The 15,790-nt window shown below is 32.2% G+C and overlaps 1 protein-coding gene across 3 annotated transcripts; it reads left to right on the top strand.

Moving 5' to 3' along the window:
• The first annotated feature begins 228 nt into the window (after positions 1-228).
• tex (THO complex 3 homolog tex) lies at positions 229-15,739 on the top strand. Of its 3 annotated transcripts, none has more exons than XM_074120061.1 (6): positions 229-349; positions 11,213-11,369; positions 11,446-11,650; positions 11,745-11,906; positions 13,279-13,533; positions 15,545-15,739. In XM_074120061.1, exons 1-6 carry the CDS (start codon positions 284-286, stop codon positions 15,612-15,614), a joined length of 915 nt encoding a protein of 304 aa, XP_073976162.1. In that variant the 5' UTR covers positions 229-283; the 3' UTR covers positions 15,615-15,739. The 3 variants fall into 3 exon arrangements, with proteins under 3 accessions (XP_073976162.1, XP_073976163.1, XP_073976161.1); XM_074120062.1 differs by lacking the exon at positions 229-349 and adding an exon at positions 1,451-1,666; XM_074120060.1 differs by lacking the exon at positions 229-349 and adding an exon at positions 10,798-11,075.
• The last annotated feature ends 51 nt before the right edge of the window (positions 15,740-15,790 follow it).

Here is a 15,790-nt window from a genome sequence, read left to right as displayed (position 1 = left end):
TCATATATAAAATACAAATTTAAAACATTATCTATTTAACAAAAATACACAATCCTTAATTGCACGCTAAGTTTTATTAATTTATTTTAATATTTTTACAAAAGATTTTTCATAGTACATTAACATTTTAAATCTTGCATATATGTATTATCTCCATATATTATCTCGTCTGTAACCACATGTGTAACCTTCCTCCGTCTGCGTCTACATTCTCCAAGTGTGTTGTGAGGAGGAACTGAAGTGTAAGTAGACATTGCAAACCTAGATATATTTAAAATGATTAATGAAGGTTTGTCGATGGATAAAAGTCCGAAACCGGTCAAAGATGCGAAAGCAGTGTGCTACGATGGTGAATTTCAGTGATACTTTATTTTAGGTTGAGGTTGTAACATAGTTGATTTCAAAATAATATTTTGCTTGGTAAACTACGCCATTTATATTGATAAAAAAGATGTATTGCGGTACTGGATTCGATTTTTCTTCTTCTTCTACTTCTTAATATTATTGACTTTTTATACTTGCTAGCTACAGTCATTCACAAGGTGTGAAGTTAGATAAAATTACACAGGCCTACGTTTTTTAACTTTTGAAAAATTGTTTTAAATTTTATTTATTAAGTTGATTTCTATGTGCTAAATCAAAATATGAACTCTATTTTCCACTATCACGTAAGAATTTTTTACAAAAACGCTTCACATTTTACAAAAAATAAAAAAAAAAATGCAATTGTACTTAAAATTGATTTTATTTGCAAGTGATACGAAAAGTAAAATTATTTTAAAGAGGAATTTAATATAATGAAAATATGCAGTAAAATATTTCATACTTCTTTACAAGTCCTTGTAGAATCTTTTGCTTTTCATTTCCATGCTCCTTTTGGTGCTTTGTCTTCGGTGGTCTCGAAGCAGATCGTCCCTTTTCAATATCCAACAGTAGTGAGCTGTCATGCTTACGTTCCATCCTCCTTAGTATCTATTTCTTTTATATCTTGGTGGAATCTTCCCCCCGCTCCAAACTTACTGCAGCAAGATTTGCAGTCGAGGTGCGAATGTACAAATGTAGGTTTAAACTCATGTTACAGCCTAAATTTTTTTAATTTTGTACAATATATTTGTAATCTTCATCTGAAAAAATAGGCGATTATTTTACTTTATGTAACCTCCCAAAACCAGTCCAATTCTCCAATTTATTTTAAACTGAATACATCGTTAAATAATGGATGTAACTGTAAAACCTGTTAGGGATTAAAGGCCCCTTATCACATAGGAGTAAAGTAGTTCCAGAAATAGCCACCAGGTAGGTAAGAGTGCCGTAACCTTCCTCTATATATACGTAAACAGCACAAATTCTGGTCAGTACGACTTGAGTGATGCAGGGGGTAGGTCGCTCCAAACATGTCTTATCTAGTCTAATCTAATAACATTCATCACCTCTCTCCCAAAGAATCATGATGTTAGGTAATGGTAAGGGAGATGTTGTTGTTTCGACGGTCGGAGAACAACTATTCTCTAGGTTACAGAGGCAAACTGGAGTCACAGTGAAATAAGTAGTAACCAACGTCGAGTCAGTTATTCTTAATTTCCAAAGACACTATCTGAGAGAGATAATGAAGCTAATATTCTACGAAAATAAGGAAACTTTAAGTGCTAAATGGGTTGAAAAACAGGTAAGTTCTTAATCTAAATTGCATGTGCATGGCTACAACACCAACTTCACTACTCATTATTTCTATGCAAAATAAAGTATAAATGATAAATCCCTTTTAGCTCCTACTTTTTACTCATCATTTATCTCCTCTTCCTCTGCAGTGTTTAAGTTTAATTATTTACCATTTCACAGAAAAATTAAGATATTAAGTTAAGAAAAAATTAAGATTAAGGTCTCGATATTATATTTTATCTAGTTTAAGAATAAGAATTTACATAAAATTAGTACTTTACCTTCTATTAGGAATTGCTAAAAAATGTGATGTATTAAATAAATTGAGTGTAACCTAACCTAACCTTTCTCTGCAATGAATGTTTATAAATAAAAAATGTTTAAAAAAAGTAGTGATTATTGTTTATTTAATGCGAGAAAAGATAAAGTATGAAGTTGGCGTTAGTTTGGCAATAGAGCCACTGTGCAGTACTGTAATACTTGATGGAGGGGGGCAGAGCGATGTGTTCACAACAAAGGTTTCCCCCACCCTGCCCCGCCCTTTTAAGACAGTTGATCAGGTGAACATATGATCTGGTACGCCGCCATCTTGCCCAACTGTCTTAAAAGGGCGGGGCAGGGTGGGGGAAACCTTTTTCGTGAACACATCGCTCTGCCCCCCACCATCAAGTATTACAGTACTGCACAGTTGCTCTATTGCCAAACTAACGCCAACTTCATACTTTATCTTTTCTCGCATTAAATAAACAATAATCACTACTTTTTTTAAACATTTTTTATTTATAAACATTCATTGCAGAGAAAGGTTAGGTTAGGTTACACTCAATTTATTTAATACATCACATTTTTTAGCAATTCCTAATAGAAGGTAAAGTACTAATTTTATGTAAATTCTTATTCTTAAACTAGATAAAATATAATATCGAGACCTTAATCTTAATTTTTTCTTAACTTAATATCTTAATTTTTCTGTGAAATGGTAAATAATTAAACTTAAACACTGCAGAGGAAGAGGAGATAAATGATGAGTAAAAAGTAGGAGCTAAAAGGGATTTATCATTTATACTTTATTTTGCATAGAAATAATGAGTAGTGAAGTTGGTGTTGTAGCCATGCACATGCAATTTAGATTAAGAACTTACCTGTTTTTCAACCCATTTAGCACTTAAAGTTTCCTTATTTTCGTAGAATATTAGCTTCATTATCTCTCTCAGATAGTGTCTTTGGAAATTAAGAATAACTGACTCGACGTTGGTTACTACTTATTTCACTGTGACTCCAGTTTGCCTCTGTAACCTAGAGAATAGTTGTTCTCCGACCGTCGAAACAACAACATCTCCCTTACCATTACCTAACATCATGATTCTTTGGGAGAGAGGTGATGAATGTTATTAGATTAGACTAGATAAGACATGTTTGGAGCGACCTACCCCCTGCATCACTCAAGTCGTACTGACCAGAATTTGTGCTGTTTACGTATATATAGAGGAAGGTTACGGCACTCTTACCTACCTGGTGGCTATTTCTGGAACTACTTTACTCCTATGTGATAAGGGGCGGTCTTTTCTCGCATTAAATAAACAATAATCACTACTTTTTTTTAAATATTTTTTATTTTAAACATTCATTTCAGAGAAAGGTTAGGTTAGGTTACACTCAATTTATTTAATACAACGCTACCGTCCACGACATCTAATTGGTAGTTGGACGTTAAGCCCCGCCTGAAAAAATAGGCGATTACTTTACTTTACTTTATGTAACCTCCCAAAACCAGTCCAATTCTCCAATTTATTTTAAACTGAATACATCGTTAAATAATGGATGTAACTGTAAAACCTGTTAGGGATTCAACAGTGTACTACGATGGGCAAAATCAACGATACATTTTACATTCTGATAATTACAAATGTATTGGTTTGTTCGAGTCCATCTATTAAACCCAATTTTGAAAAACTACTACGATTTATGTAGTCTTACACAAGGTGTGAATTTAATTAAAACTTACGGGTTTTTTTTTATTTTTTATTTCCCTTAAATATATACAAAAACTTAGTTAATGCAGCATTCTTAATAAATTTCAAATGCTTCCTCATCAGTTTGCAACTTTGTCATGTACACATCGCTCTACCCCCTCCATCAAGTGTTCCAATACTGCATAGTGGTCACTTTAAAAACCAATACCAATTTCATACTTTACGTTTACCTCTACGTTTCCCTTATTACATCCAGCAGTACGTTGGTAAATATTAGATGGTTCTCATCTAATATTATTCTCGTTCTTCAGGTAATCTATTTTTGATTAATCTTTCGCTTTGTATCGTAACAAGTGACTTTCGTAAGTAAAAGGTTGAAGTTAAAGAAAACTTGAAATATTTTAAGAATTTCATATTTTCATTTTATATTTCAGACAAACGTAATTGAAAATAAAGTTTTTTTGAAGATGTAATTCAATTTTATTCATAATACAAGTCAATGCACTAGGATTATGTCAACCGTATTCAATTAGTTTATAACGTGTAATTTGTCTATCTTTTCCAATAATTTTTGAACCTTATTATTTTTTTATTCATTAAAAATTAAAGCAGAATGGTTAAATTTTTTTGAAAAAATCGAGAAATAAAAAATTAGTTAGAAAAAAATTCGTCAGAGACCGCCCCTTATCACATAAGAGTAAAGTAGTTCCAGAAATAGCCACCAGGTAGATAAGAGTGCCGTAACCTTCCTCTATATATACGTAAACAGCACAAATTCTGGTCAGTACGACTTGAGTGATGCAGGGGGTAGGTCGCTCCAAACATATCTTATCTAGTCTACTCTAATAACATTCATCACCTCTCTCCCAAAGAATCATGATGTTAGATAATGGTAAGGGAGATGTTGTTGCTTCGAAGGTCGGAGAACAACTATTCTCTAGGTTACAGAGGTAAACTGGAGTCACAGTAAAATAAGTAGTAACCAACGTCGAGTCAGTTATTCTTACTTTCCAAAGACACTATCTGAGAGAGAATAATGAAGCTAATATTCTACGAAAATAAGGAAACTTTAAGTGCTAAATTGGTTGAAAAACAAGTAAGTTCTTAATCTAAATTGCATGTGCATGGCTAGAACACCAACTTCACTACTCATTATTTGTATGCAATATAATGTATAAATGATAAATCCCTTTTAGCTCCTACTTTTTACTCTTTATTTATCTCCCCTTTCTCTGCAGTGTTTAAGTTTAATTATTTATCATTTCACAGAAAAATTAAGATGTTTAAAATAATTTTCCCTGTAGGTATTTGATAAATTATCAGATTATGCTGTTAAAAATATAAATGAAAGTGATATGTTCGGTTTGTCTTATAATATATGCTCAAGGGAAGTGTGCTAAGTGACTTTTGTTTTGGCTTTACATTATGTAATGCCAGCCTCTAACGTAATATAATTATGAGTTTTATTATGAAGCTTACTCAGATGAAATTTCTTTAAATCCAGTAGCACACCACTATAAGTTGAGGTGATTCACATCTAATTCCGACATTTCTTTAAAATTAGTATTTTACCTTCTTTATATCTTATCCAGTTTAAGAATAAGAATTTACATAAAATTAGTACTTTACCTTCTATTAGGAATTGCTAAAAAATGTGATGTATTAAATAAACCTTTCTCTGCAATGAATATTTAAAATAAAAAATGTTTAAAAAGAGTAGTGATTATTGTTTATTTAATGCGAGAAAAGATAAAGTATGAAGTTGGCGTTAGTTTGGCATTAGAGCCACTGTGCAGTACTGTAATACTTGATGGTGGGGGGCAGAGCGATGTGTTCACGAAAAAGGTTTTTCGTGAACACATCGCTCTGCCCCCCACCATCAAGTATTACAGTACTGCACAGTTGCTCTATTGCCAAACTAACGCCAACTTCATACTTTATCTTTTCTCGCATTAAATAAACAATAATCACTACTTTTTTTAAACATTTTTTATTTATAAACATTCATTGCAGAGAAAGGTTAGGTTAGGTTACACTCAATTTATTTAATACATCACATTTTTTAGCAATTCCTAATAGAAGGTAAAGTACTAATTTTATGTAAATTCTTATTCTTAAACTAGATAAAATATAATATCGAGACCTTAATCTTAATTTTTTCTTAACTTAATATCTTAATTTTTCTGTGAAATGGTAAATAATTAAACTTAAACACTGCAGAGGAAGAGGAGATAAATGATGAGTAAAAAGTAGGAGCTAAAAGGGATTTATCATTTATACTTTATTTTGCATAGAAATAATGAGTAGTGAAGTTGGTGTTGTAGCCATGCACATGCAATTTAGATTAAGAACTTACCTGTTTTTCAACCCATTTAGCACTTAAAGTTTCCTTATTTTCGTAGAATATTAGCTTCATTATCTCTCTCAGATAGTGTCTTTGGAAATTAAGAATAACTGACTCGACGTTGGTTACTACTTATTTCACTGTGACTCCAGTTTGCCTCTGTAACCTAGAGAATAGTTGTTCTCCGACCGTCGAAACAACAACATCTCCCTTACCATTACCTAACATCATGATTCTTTGGGAGAGAGGTGATGAATGTTATTAGATTAGACTAGATAAGACATGTTTGGAGCGACCTACCCCCTGCATCACTCAAGTCGTACTGACCAGAATTTGTGCTGTTTACGTATATATAGAGGAAGGTTACGGCACTCTTACCTACCTGGTGGCTATTTCTGGAACTACTTTACTCCTATGTGATAAGGGGCGGTCTTTTCTCGCATTAAATAAACAATAATCACTACTTTTTTTTAAATATTTTTTATTTTAAACATTCATTTCAGAGAAAGGTTAGGTTAGGTTACACTCAATTTATTTAATACAACGCTACCGTCCACGACATCTAATTGGTAGTTGGACGTTAAGCCCCGCCTGAAAAAATAGGCGATTACTTTACTTTACTTTATGTAACCTCCCAAAACCAGTCCAATTCTCCAATTTATTTTAAACTGAATACATCGTTAAATAATGGATGTAACTGTAAAACCTGTTAGGGATTCAACAGTGTACTACGATGGGCAAAATCAACGATACATTTTACATTCTGATAATTACAAATGTATTGGTTTGTTCGAGTCCATCTATTAAACCCAATTTTGAAAAACTACTACGATTTATGTAGTCTTACACAAGGTGTGAATTTAATTAAAACTTACGGGTTTTTTTTTATTTTTTATTTCCCTTAAATATATACAAAAACTTAGTTAATGCAGCATTCTTAATAAATTTCAAATGCTTCCTCATCAGTTTGCAACTTTGTCATGTACACATTGCTCTACCCCCTCCATCAAGTGTTCCAATACTGCATAGTGGTCACTTTAAAAACCAATACCAATTTCATACTTTACGTTTACCTCTACGTTTCCCTTATTACATCCAGCAGTACGTTGGTAAATATTAGATGGTTCTCATCTAATATTATTCTCGTTCTTCAGGTAATCTATTTTTGATTAATCTTTCGCTTTGTATCGTAACAAGTGACTTTCGTAAGTAAAAGGTTGAAGTTAAAGAAAACTTGAAATATTTTAAGAATTTCATATTTTCATTTTATATTTCAGACAAACGTAATTGAAAATAAAGTTTTTTTGAAGATGTAATTCAATTTTATTCATAATACAAGTCAATGCACTAGGATTATGTCAACCGTATTCAATTAGTTTATAACGTGTAATTTGTCTATCTTTTCCAATAATTTTTGAACCTTATTATTTTTTTATTCATTAAAAATTAAAGCAGAATGGTTAAATTTTTTTGAAAAAATCGAGAAATAAAAAATTAGTTAGAAAAAAATTCGTCAGAGACCGCCCCTTATCACATAAGAGTAAAGTAGTTCCAGAAATAGCCACCAGGTAGATAAGAGTGCCGTAACCTTCCTCTATATATACGTAAACAGCACAAATTCTGGTCAGTACGACTTGAGTGATGCAGGGGGTAGGTCGCTCCAAACATATCTTATCTAGTCTACTCTAATAACATTCATCACCTCTCTCCCAAAGAATCATGATGTTAGATAATGGTAAGGGAGATGTTGTTGCTTCGAAGGTCGGAGAACAACTATTCTCTAGGTTACAGAGGTAAACTGGAGTCACAGTAAAATAAGTAGTAACCAACGTCGAGTCAGTTATTCTTACTTTCCAAAGACACTATCTGAGAGAGAATAATGAAGCTAATATTCTACGAAAATAAGGAAACTTTAAGTGCTAAATTGGTTGAAAAACAAGTAAGTTCTTAATCTAAATTGCATGTGCATGGCTAGAACACCAACTTCACTACTCATTATTTGTATGCAATATAATGTATAAATGATAAATCCCTTTTAGCTCCTACTTTTTACTCTTTATTTATCTCCCCTTTCTCTGCAGTGTTTAAGTTTAATTATTTATCATTTCACAGAAAAATTAAGATGTTTAAAATAATTTTCCCTGTAGGTATTTGATAAATTATCAGATTATGCTGTTAAAAATATAAATGAAAGTGATATGTTCGGTTTGTCTTATAATATATGCTCAAGGGAAGTGTGCTAAGTGACTTTTGTTTTGGCTTTACATTATGTAATGCCAGCCTCTAACGTAATATAATTATGAGTTTTATTATGAAGCTTACTCAGATGAAATTTCTTTAAATCCAGTAGCACACCCCTATAAGTTGAGGTGATTCACATCTAATTCCGACATTTCTTTAAAATTAGTATTTTACCTTCTTTATATCTTATCCAGTTTAAGAATAAGAATTTACATAAAATTAGTACTTTACCTTCTATTAGGAATTGCTAAAAAATGTGATGTATTAAATAAATTGAGTGTAACCTAACCTAACCTTTCTCTGCAATGAATATTTAAAATAAAAAATGTTTAAAAAGAGTAGTGATTATTGTTTATTTAATGCGAGAAAAGATAAAGTATGAAGTTGGCGTTAGTTTGGCATTAGAGCCACTGTGCAGTACTGTAATACTTGATGGTGGGGGGCAGAGCGATGTGTTCACGAAAAAGGTTTCCCCCACCCTGCCCCGCCCTTTTAAGACAGTTGATCAGGTGATCAGGTGAACATATGATCTGGTACGCCGCCATCTTGCCCAACTGTCTTAAAAGGGCGGGGCAGGGTGGGGGAAACCTTTTTCGTGAACACATCGCTCTGCCCCCCACCATCAAGTATTACAGTACTGCACAGTTGCTCTATTGCCAAACTAACGCCAACTTCATACTTTATCTTTTCTCGCATTAAATAAACAATAATCACTACTTTTTTTAAACATTTTTTATTTATAAACATTCATTGCAGAGAAAGGTTAGGTTAGGTTACACTCAATTTATTTAATACATCACATTTTTTAGCAATTCCTAATAGAAGGTAAAGTACTAATTTTATGTAAATTCTTATTCTTAAACTAGATAAAATATAATATCGAGACCTTAATCTTAATTTTTTCTTAACTTAATATCTTAATTTTTCTGTGAAATGGTAAATAATTAAACTTAAACACTGCAGAGGAAGAGGAGATAAATGATGAGTAAAAAGTAGGAGCTAAAAGGGATTTATCATTTATACTTTATTTTGCATAGAAATAATGAGTAGTGAAGTTGGTGTTGTAGCCATGCACATGCAATTTAGATTAAGAACTTACCTGTTTTTCAACCCATTTAGCACTTAAAGTTTCCTTATTTTCGTAGAATATTAGCTTCATTATCTCTCTCAGATAGTGTCTTTGGAAATTAAGAATAACTGACTCGACGTTGGTTACTACTTATTTCACTGTGACTCCAGTTTGCCTCTGTAACCTAGAGAATAGTTGTTCTCCGACCGTCGAAACAACAACATCTCCCTTACCATTACCTATCATCATGATTCTTTGGGAGAGAGGTGATGAATGTTATTAGACTAGACTAGATAAGACATGTTTGGAGCGACCTATCCCCTGCATCACTCAAGTCGTACTGACCAGAATTTGTGCTGTTTACGTATATATAGAGGAAGGTTACGGCACTCTTACCTACCTGGTGGCTATTTCTGGAACTACTTTACTCCTATGTGATAAGGGTACATTTATAATTATCAGAATGTTAAATGTATCGTTGATTTTGCCCATCGTAGTACACTGTTGAATCCCTAACAGGTTTTACAGTTACATCCATTATTTAACGATGTATTCAGTTTAAAATAAATTGGTGAGTTGCACTGGTTTTGGGAGGTTACATAAAGTAAAGTAATCGTCTATTTTTTCAGGCGGGGCTTAACGTTCAACTACCAATTAGATGTCGTAGACGGTGGCGAACTAGCAAACATACTTTACTGTATATTTCTTTTATTATCCATTAAATAAATTCCAAGGCCTAAGACCGGGAAGCGAACCCAGTACCACAATACATATAGCTTCGCAGGTCTCGCCTCTAACCGCTCGGCTACCGTGGCGCCCGGGTGGTTACATACTGGTTACAAGAACTTTACATCACATGGTGTAGTGATACTTAATATATTAATCAGCTGTTAACCATTTTTTGAATAATAATGAAATAAATTTAATGAATTATATATATTTAAGTCTTGTGTATTTTTGTTTCATAAACATTGTTTTAGAATCATATTTTAAATGAAAGGAGTAAACACTGAATTATACCGAGTTTATTAGCACTAGGAAATATTGTAAAATTAAAAGAAATTATAATAAATATTGATAAACATGTGAATGTTTAAATTACTTGTAAATTAGGCCCCAATAGAAAGTGTGTTAGATTTTATATATTTATCCTAGTGAGTATGTAAAAGCCTATGTCGCTCGCTGAACGATAAAGCCAGGTAAATAAACAGGTAAAATAACAGAAAATAAAAAACGTTAGCGAAAGTTTTGACTGAAGCTGCCGTCGAAGAGAATTTGATTAATGCAATAAATCTAATTACTGCAAGTAAGTAACTCTAACAGGATAGCCACGAGTCAGTTAAAAATCAGTGAAACATCTAGATAACTTCAGCAATAATTATTTTCTTTTTTAATTTGCCCTAATTACTTGGAAGGAATTATTTTTTTAAAAAAAGAGGAATTTGAATCAACTCGTTCCACTATTGGATTCGTTCCCAAGGACCGAGTCCACTCAAATAGCCCATTACTGGTTTGAGTCTTTACTTTTCAAAGATGCAGGTTATTGTAGCGCGGGATTCGTTAATGCCGGTTAGAATATTTAAGTTTTGATAGTTTGACCATCAGTATGTACCACTTATCTATGTTAGAAGAATTTCAGAGTTATTTTAAAACTCATGATAAAATTAAGGAATATCAAGCACATTCATCGAAAGTACATTCTGTTGGATGGAGTTGTGACGGTACACGATTAGCCTCAGGATCTTTTGATAAAGCTGTTACAGTATTTACTTTAGAAAGAGATAAACTGGTAAACTTGTTCTTTTCTAAACTTTAAATTTTCTTGTTCTTTTAAATTAAAAACTAAAGTTTCATAGTAGAAGTTAAATCTTGAAGTAAAAAAGTGTTATTTCAAAATAATTGTTTACACTGTTACTTTATTTCTAGACTAAAGAACATACTTTTCGAGGTCACACAGGTTCTGTAGATCAACTTTGTTGGCATTCATCTAATGCAGACTTATTAGCAACAGCTTCTGGTGACAAAAGTGTAAGAGTATGGGATGTAAAAAGTCAAAAATGTGTAGCAAATGTAAATACACGAGGTAAGTAAATGATCTTGTAAGTTAGTGATGTTATTTTGCTAGTGTTTTTTTTGCGTATGGTTAATAACAATTTTAGGAGAGAATATAAATATAACATGGTCACCGAATGGAAGCACTATAGCTGTGGGGAATAAAGAGGATTTAATTTCTTTTATTGACACTAGAATGTACAAAATCCGGGTAGAAAAACAATTCAGTTTTGAAGTTAACGAAATAAAATGGAACCTTAGTACTTCACTTTTCTTTCTTACTAGTGGACAAGGTTCGATACATGTTTTGAGGTATGTTTATTTCTTTTTATGTCTTAAGTTATAGAACTTATACCTAGTTACTTAGGTAACTCATGGAATTTAAGAAAGTGTTGATATTTTTTAGTTTCCCAGATTTAAAACTGCTACATGTAGCAAAAGCTCATCCAGGTACTTGTATATGCATTGAAATGGATCCAAAAGGAAGATACTTTGCAACTGGGTCTGCTGACGCCCTGGTATCGTTGTGGGATGTCAAGCACATAGCTTGTGTACGAGTTTTTTCAAGGTTAGATGAGACTTTGTCTACTCTTGTATTACTCCACTCTTGTATAGCCGGTTACATGTTCCTTTTTTAAAAAAAACTATGTTTTTCTATACTTCATTTATTAAACTTGACAGAAAATCGGCTGTTCCGCTGAACTGTTACGAAAATAATTGAAAAAAAGCATAAATACTGATATCCAATATGTATGACGTATAGCTGTCAACGGATATGAATCAGTAATCTGTGTGCCTCAGGTACGTGGGTATACAGTACGAACGAAATCGGACGATGTTAGAATCTGTTGCGATTCATATGCTTCAGGAGAGCAATTCATGGGCGGAAGACATGGGTGAATTTGACGCATGATTTTCAGGCTGCACTTTTTGAGTATTTTGTTTTGTACCAGATGCTAATTACTGGAATTTATTAACAACTTTAATGTTGGACTGAGGCTAGCAGGTCCTGCACATTATATAATCTCCAAGAACTAGACTAAAATAGATTGTGGTTACTAGAAAAGTTGCAGTGCATCAAAGGAGAGATAATTTACTTCTTAGTGATGACTGTGATTAGAATAATGAGTTTCTAGGGCTTTATTGTAAAAAAGAAGTTGTAATAGACCGAGTTAGTAATTATCTAAATCTGTTCTGTCTTCAAGTTAGATTATATTCAATAACATTTCCTTCTGCTAACTTGGTTCATTATATTGGGATGTACATCGACAAACAACTCACTTGGAACTTACATGCAAGACTGAAAATACTTGATCTGAACAGACGGAACAAATTACTAATGCTCCCAGATTTGGCAAGCAATCAAAGTTACTAGTGGCTAAGGAACGACTAGTGTACAACTTTAACGTAGGTTTAGCGGTTCACCCAAACAAATTATAAAGATGCTCCATTTTCTTTCTCTCAAATTATACTTTTCATAAATATCTCAAAATTTAATATGTAACTGATATGCCAATGACCAAGTATCGAAGATTTTTTGAATCCTTTGCTACTCAAATATTCTGATTCTAAATCTTGCTTCAACTTTCATTCGAGATAAGTCGATTGAAACGCCGATCGTCTCAGGCTCACCTGCAGAAGTATAACCTACTCAGCTGATCCAGCCAAGAAGACTGTATCATTAAATTCATTTGTTATATGATTCTGGAGGTTAAGTATACCAAATAAACTTACAAAAAAATTGTCACATCGTAAATACTAGAAAACAAATAAATAAAATGTAATACATACAATTTTCCTCTGATTACAATTTTGTTTTGATTTGTTTTTTTTTTTGCAACTTGGCTGGCGAAAAAGTTTTTCTGTTGTCGCTAAATGATTGTTTAGTTTCATTTAATCTATTTTTACGTGAAAAAAACCTAATTCTATTCTGTTTACAGGTTAGACTGGCCTGTGCGCACTATTTCTTTTTCACATGATGGTGCGCTCATTGCTTCTGCTAGTGAAGATCTTTTTATTGACATAAGCGAAACCGAAACTGGTTTCCACGTGTGTGACGTAACAGTTGAAGCACCTACGTTCACTGTTTCATGGCATCCTTCCCAGTATCTTCTTGCATATGCCTGCGATGATAAGGATTCGTATGATCGGAAGAGGGATACTGGTGCTTTGAAACTCTTTGGATTTCCTTCAGAGTAAAAACATTCATATTTCTGGACTATTGTAAAATAGGATTCTTTATCTTCTTCTTCTATTCCTTCCTTTTTTTTTTATGGTATTCTTTATTTTAAATTTAAAATAAGGGATCAAGTAGGCGTAGCAAATTGTTGGTTTTTGTCTACCAATTCTTCTACTTGTAAATGTAATATTTTATAAGAAATAAGTAATATATTGTGCTTCCTCAGTTCCATAAGTCAAAAAGTTTCTGAAAAATATTAAAAAATTAATCCTAAAACTAATTTTTTTTTTTCTTTAATCTTTCTTAAAATAAAATTCAATCAAATGTGAGACTTATCTATTTTTTGTTACATCCTTTTCTCTTAATCACTCTTGGAAGTTCATTCACTCCTTGAGTGATCTTGAAATATCTGAAAGTATCGAGTCTATAGCCATTAAATTTGTTTGAGAATAGCAATAAAGCCAAAAGTATTGCGTCCTAAAAACTCTATATTGTCTCCTTCAAGTGTCAATGTAGGTTTACAGATTATAGGCATTAATAAAGTAAATGTTTTTTTTTGTGAATAAATGAAAAAGTGTGCTAAAATTTGCTAGTAGATTCGCTAAACCCCGAGTAGTTGCCCTATTATCAACTACTTCTTCTGCACGTCCTATGTTTATTGTGTGTTTATAGTGCTAAAAAAGTGTCAGTGTAAGAGTTGTTAGACTGGGGAAACCCGCAGGGACGCCAAGATCCCTGAAGAAGTGGCTAGTCCACTTCCCCCTACGGCAAGCCTAAAACCATTTATCCATTTAATGCAAATCAGCGTATCATATTACCGTTATGTGTTTTTATTGTTTGGCATGAAACGGTAGCAGATACAACTGGATGATATAGGACGATTTAGCCTATATCAACATTCATTCATGTAACACATCAGCCATTAACAAATAGCTGTAGCAACCTGCAGGTGTATTCCTTATTATTTACAAAATAATAATCGCAAATTACCTCTTGGGTGGACGTCTAAATTGTATCTAAGTAGAGAACAGTACAGTAGTTCAAAATTATTAACAAACAATGGATTTATAAAAATTAACAAACAAGAACGCACTCTAGTCTATTGGTTTTGTTTTTTTTTTATTAACAGAATAGGGGATATTTGGATGCTAGTTTTTTCAAACTATTTATAAATTTTAATTAAATCGATGTTTTTAATCAGATTTCCTTTCTTATTACATAACTGTGCAAATAATAAAAGTACTGCAATAAATCGTATCTGTTGCTAGTAAAATCGCAAATGTTTGATGTGAAAAGTATTGGCTAATACAGTACGGTTATTTGCGAGTTATAAATTAGAAAAAGAATAAAAAGGTTTCTTGGCTTAACAATATTAAATTTACACCTCCATTTCTTCTTATTGATGATGTGTAAAATAACTATACACCGTAGCTTATTTAGAACAATTCTTTTCTACCTTTCATGAATAAAGTTTAATTTTCTTACACTTGCACTGTAAAAATGCGGGTTATATGTCAGAAGCGTAACTAGTACAAGTTACTGTGTACTGCTATGTTGTTTTCTTTCGTAAAGTGCTCATTCATTCAAAGAGCCGTACGGTCATCATGCTACTAAGTTAATAGTACGAAATCTCCAAATAATTCGACATTCAGCTAGTAAGAAACCTGACAGTTTTGAACTTAAGGGAGATTAGAATCTATGTTAGAAGGAAACACTGGCGTAGACCACCTTTATATGAACTCATTACGCACACTTTATTTTTCAATTAAAATTCTGAAGTTTTATACTCTGTGAACAAAGTACGAACTTATTATCTACAATAGATCTACTATTCCCGTGAATTTAGCTAACACACATTTAGCTCTTCTTTAATTTAAAACATTTCAATTTTAACTTCTTTTTTTTAAGATTTGCTGATTAGACAAAATCTTGTAAGCAGAAAAGTAGATTTATTATTATTATTTTTTTTATAAGTTGGAATTATCCTAATTTAAATTCTTTTCTAATGTCTTTTCTAATCTTGCCAGGATATCTTCAAGGGTTAATTCCAATTCACTTCCGGCGGACACGAGCTCCGATGTAATTATTCTTGAATAATGTCATTGTGCATTTCTGAGGAAGATTTCAGATGTAAATATTGCCAATTGGTAATTACTTATAGTATTTTTGTACAATTTTGTTTTTGTTTTTGTAAACTAATAAAAAAAAAATTATAAAATAAATTGTGTTATTTCTTTAAAAAATTTCCTAAAAATTAATACATGATATTATTG

Source organism: Rhodnius prolixus, unplaced genomic scaffold (genome assembly GCF_049639745.1).
Source record: "Rhodnius prolixus isolate KJV_2025 unplaced genomic scaffold, Rpr scaffold_2, whole genome shotgun sequence".
NCBI lineage: Eukaryota > Metazoa > Arthropoda > Insecta > Hemiptera > Reduviidae > Rhodnius > Rhodnius prolixus.
This window is presented reverse-complemented; position numbering and strand designations above follow the sequence as displayed.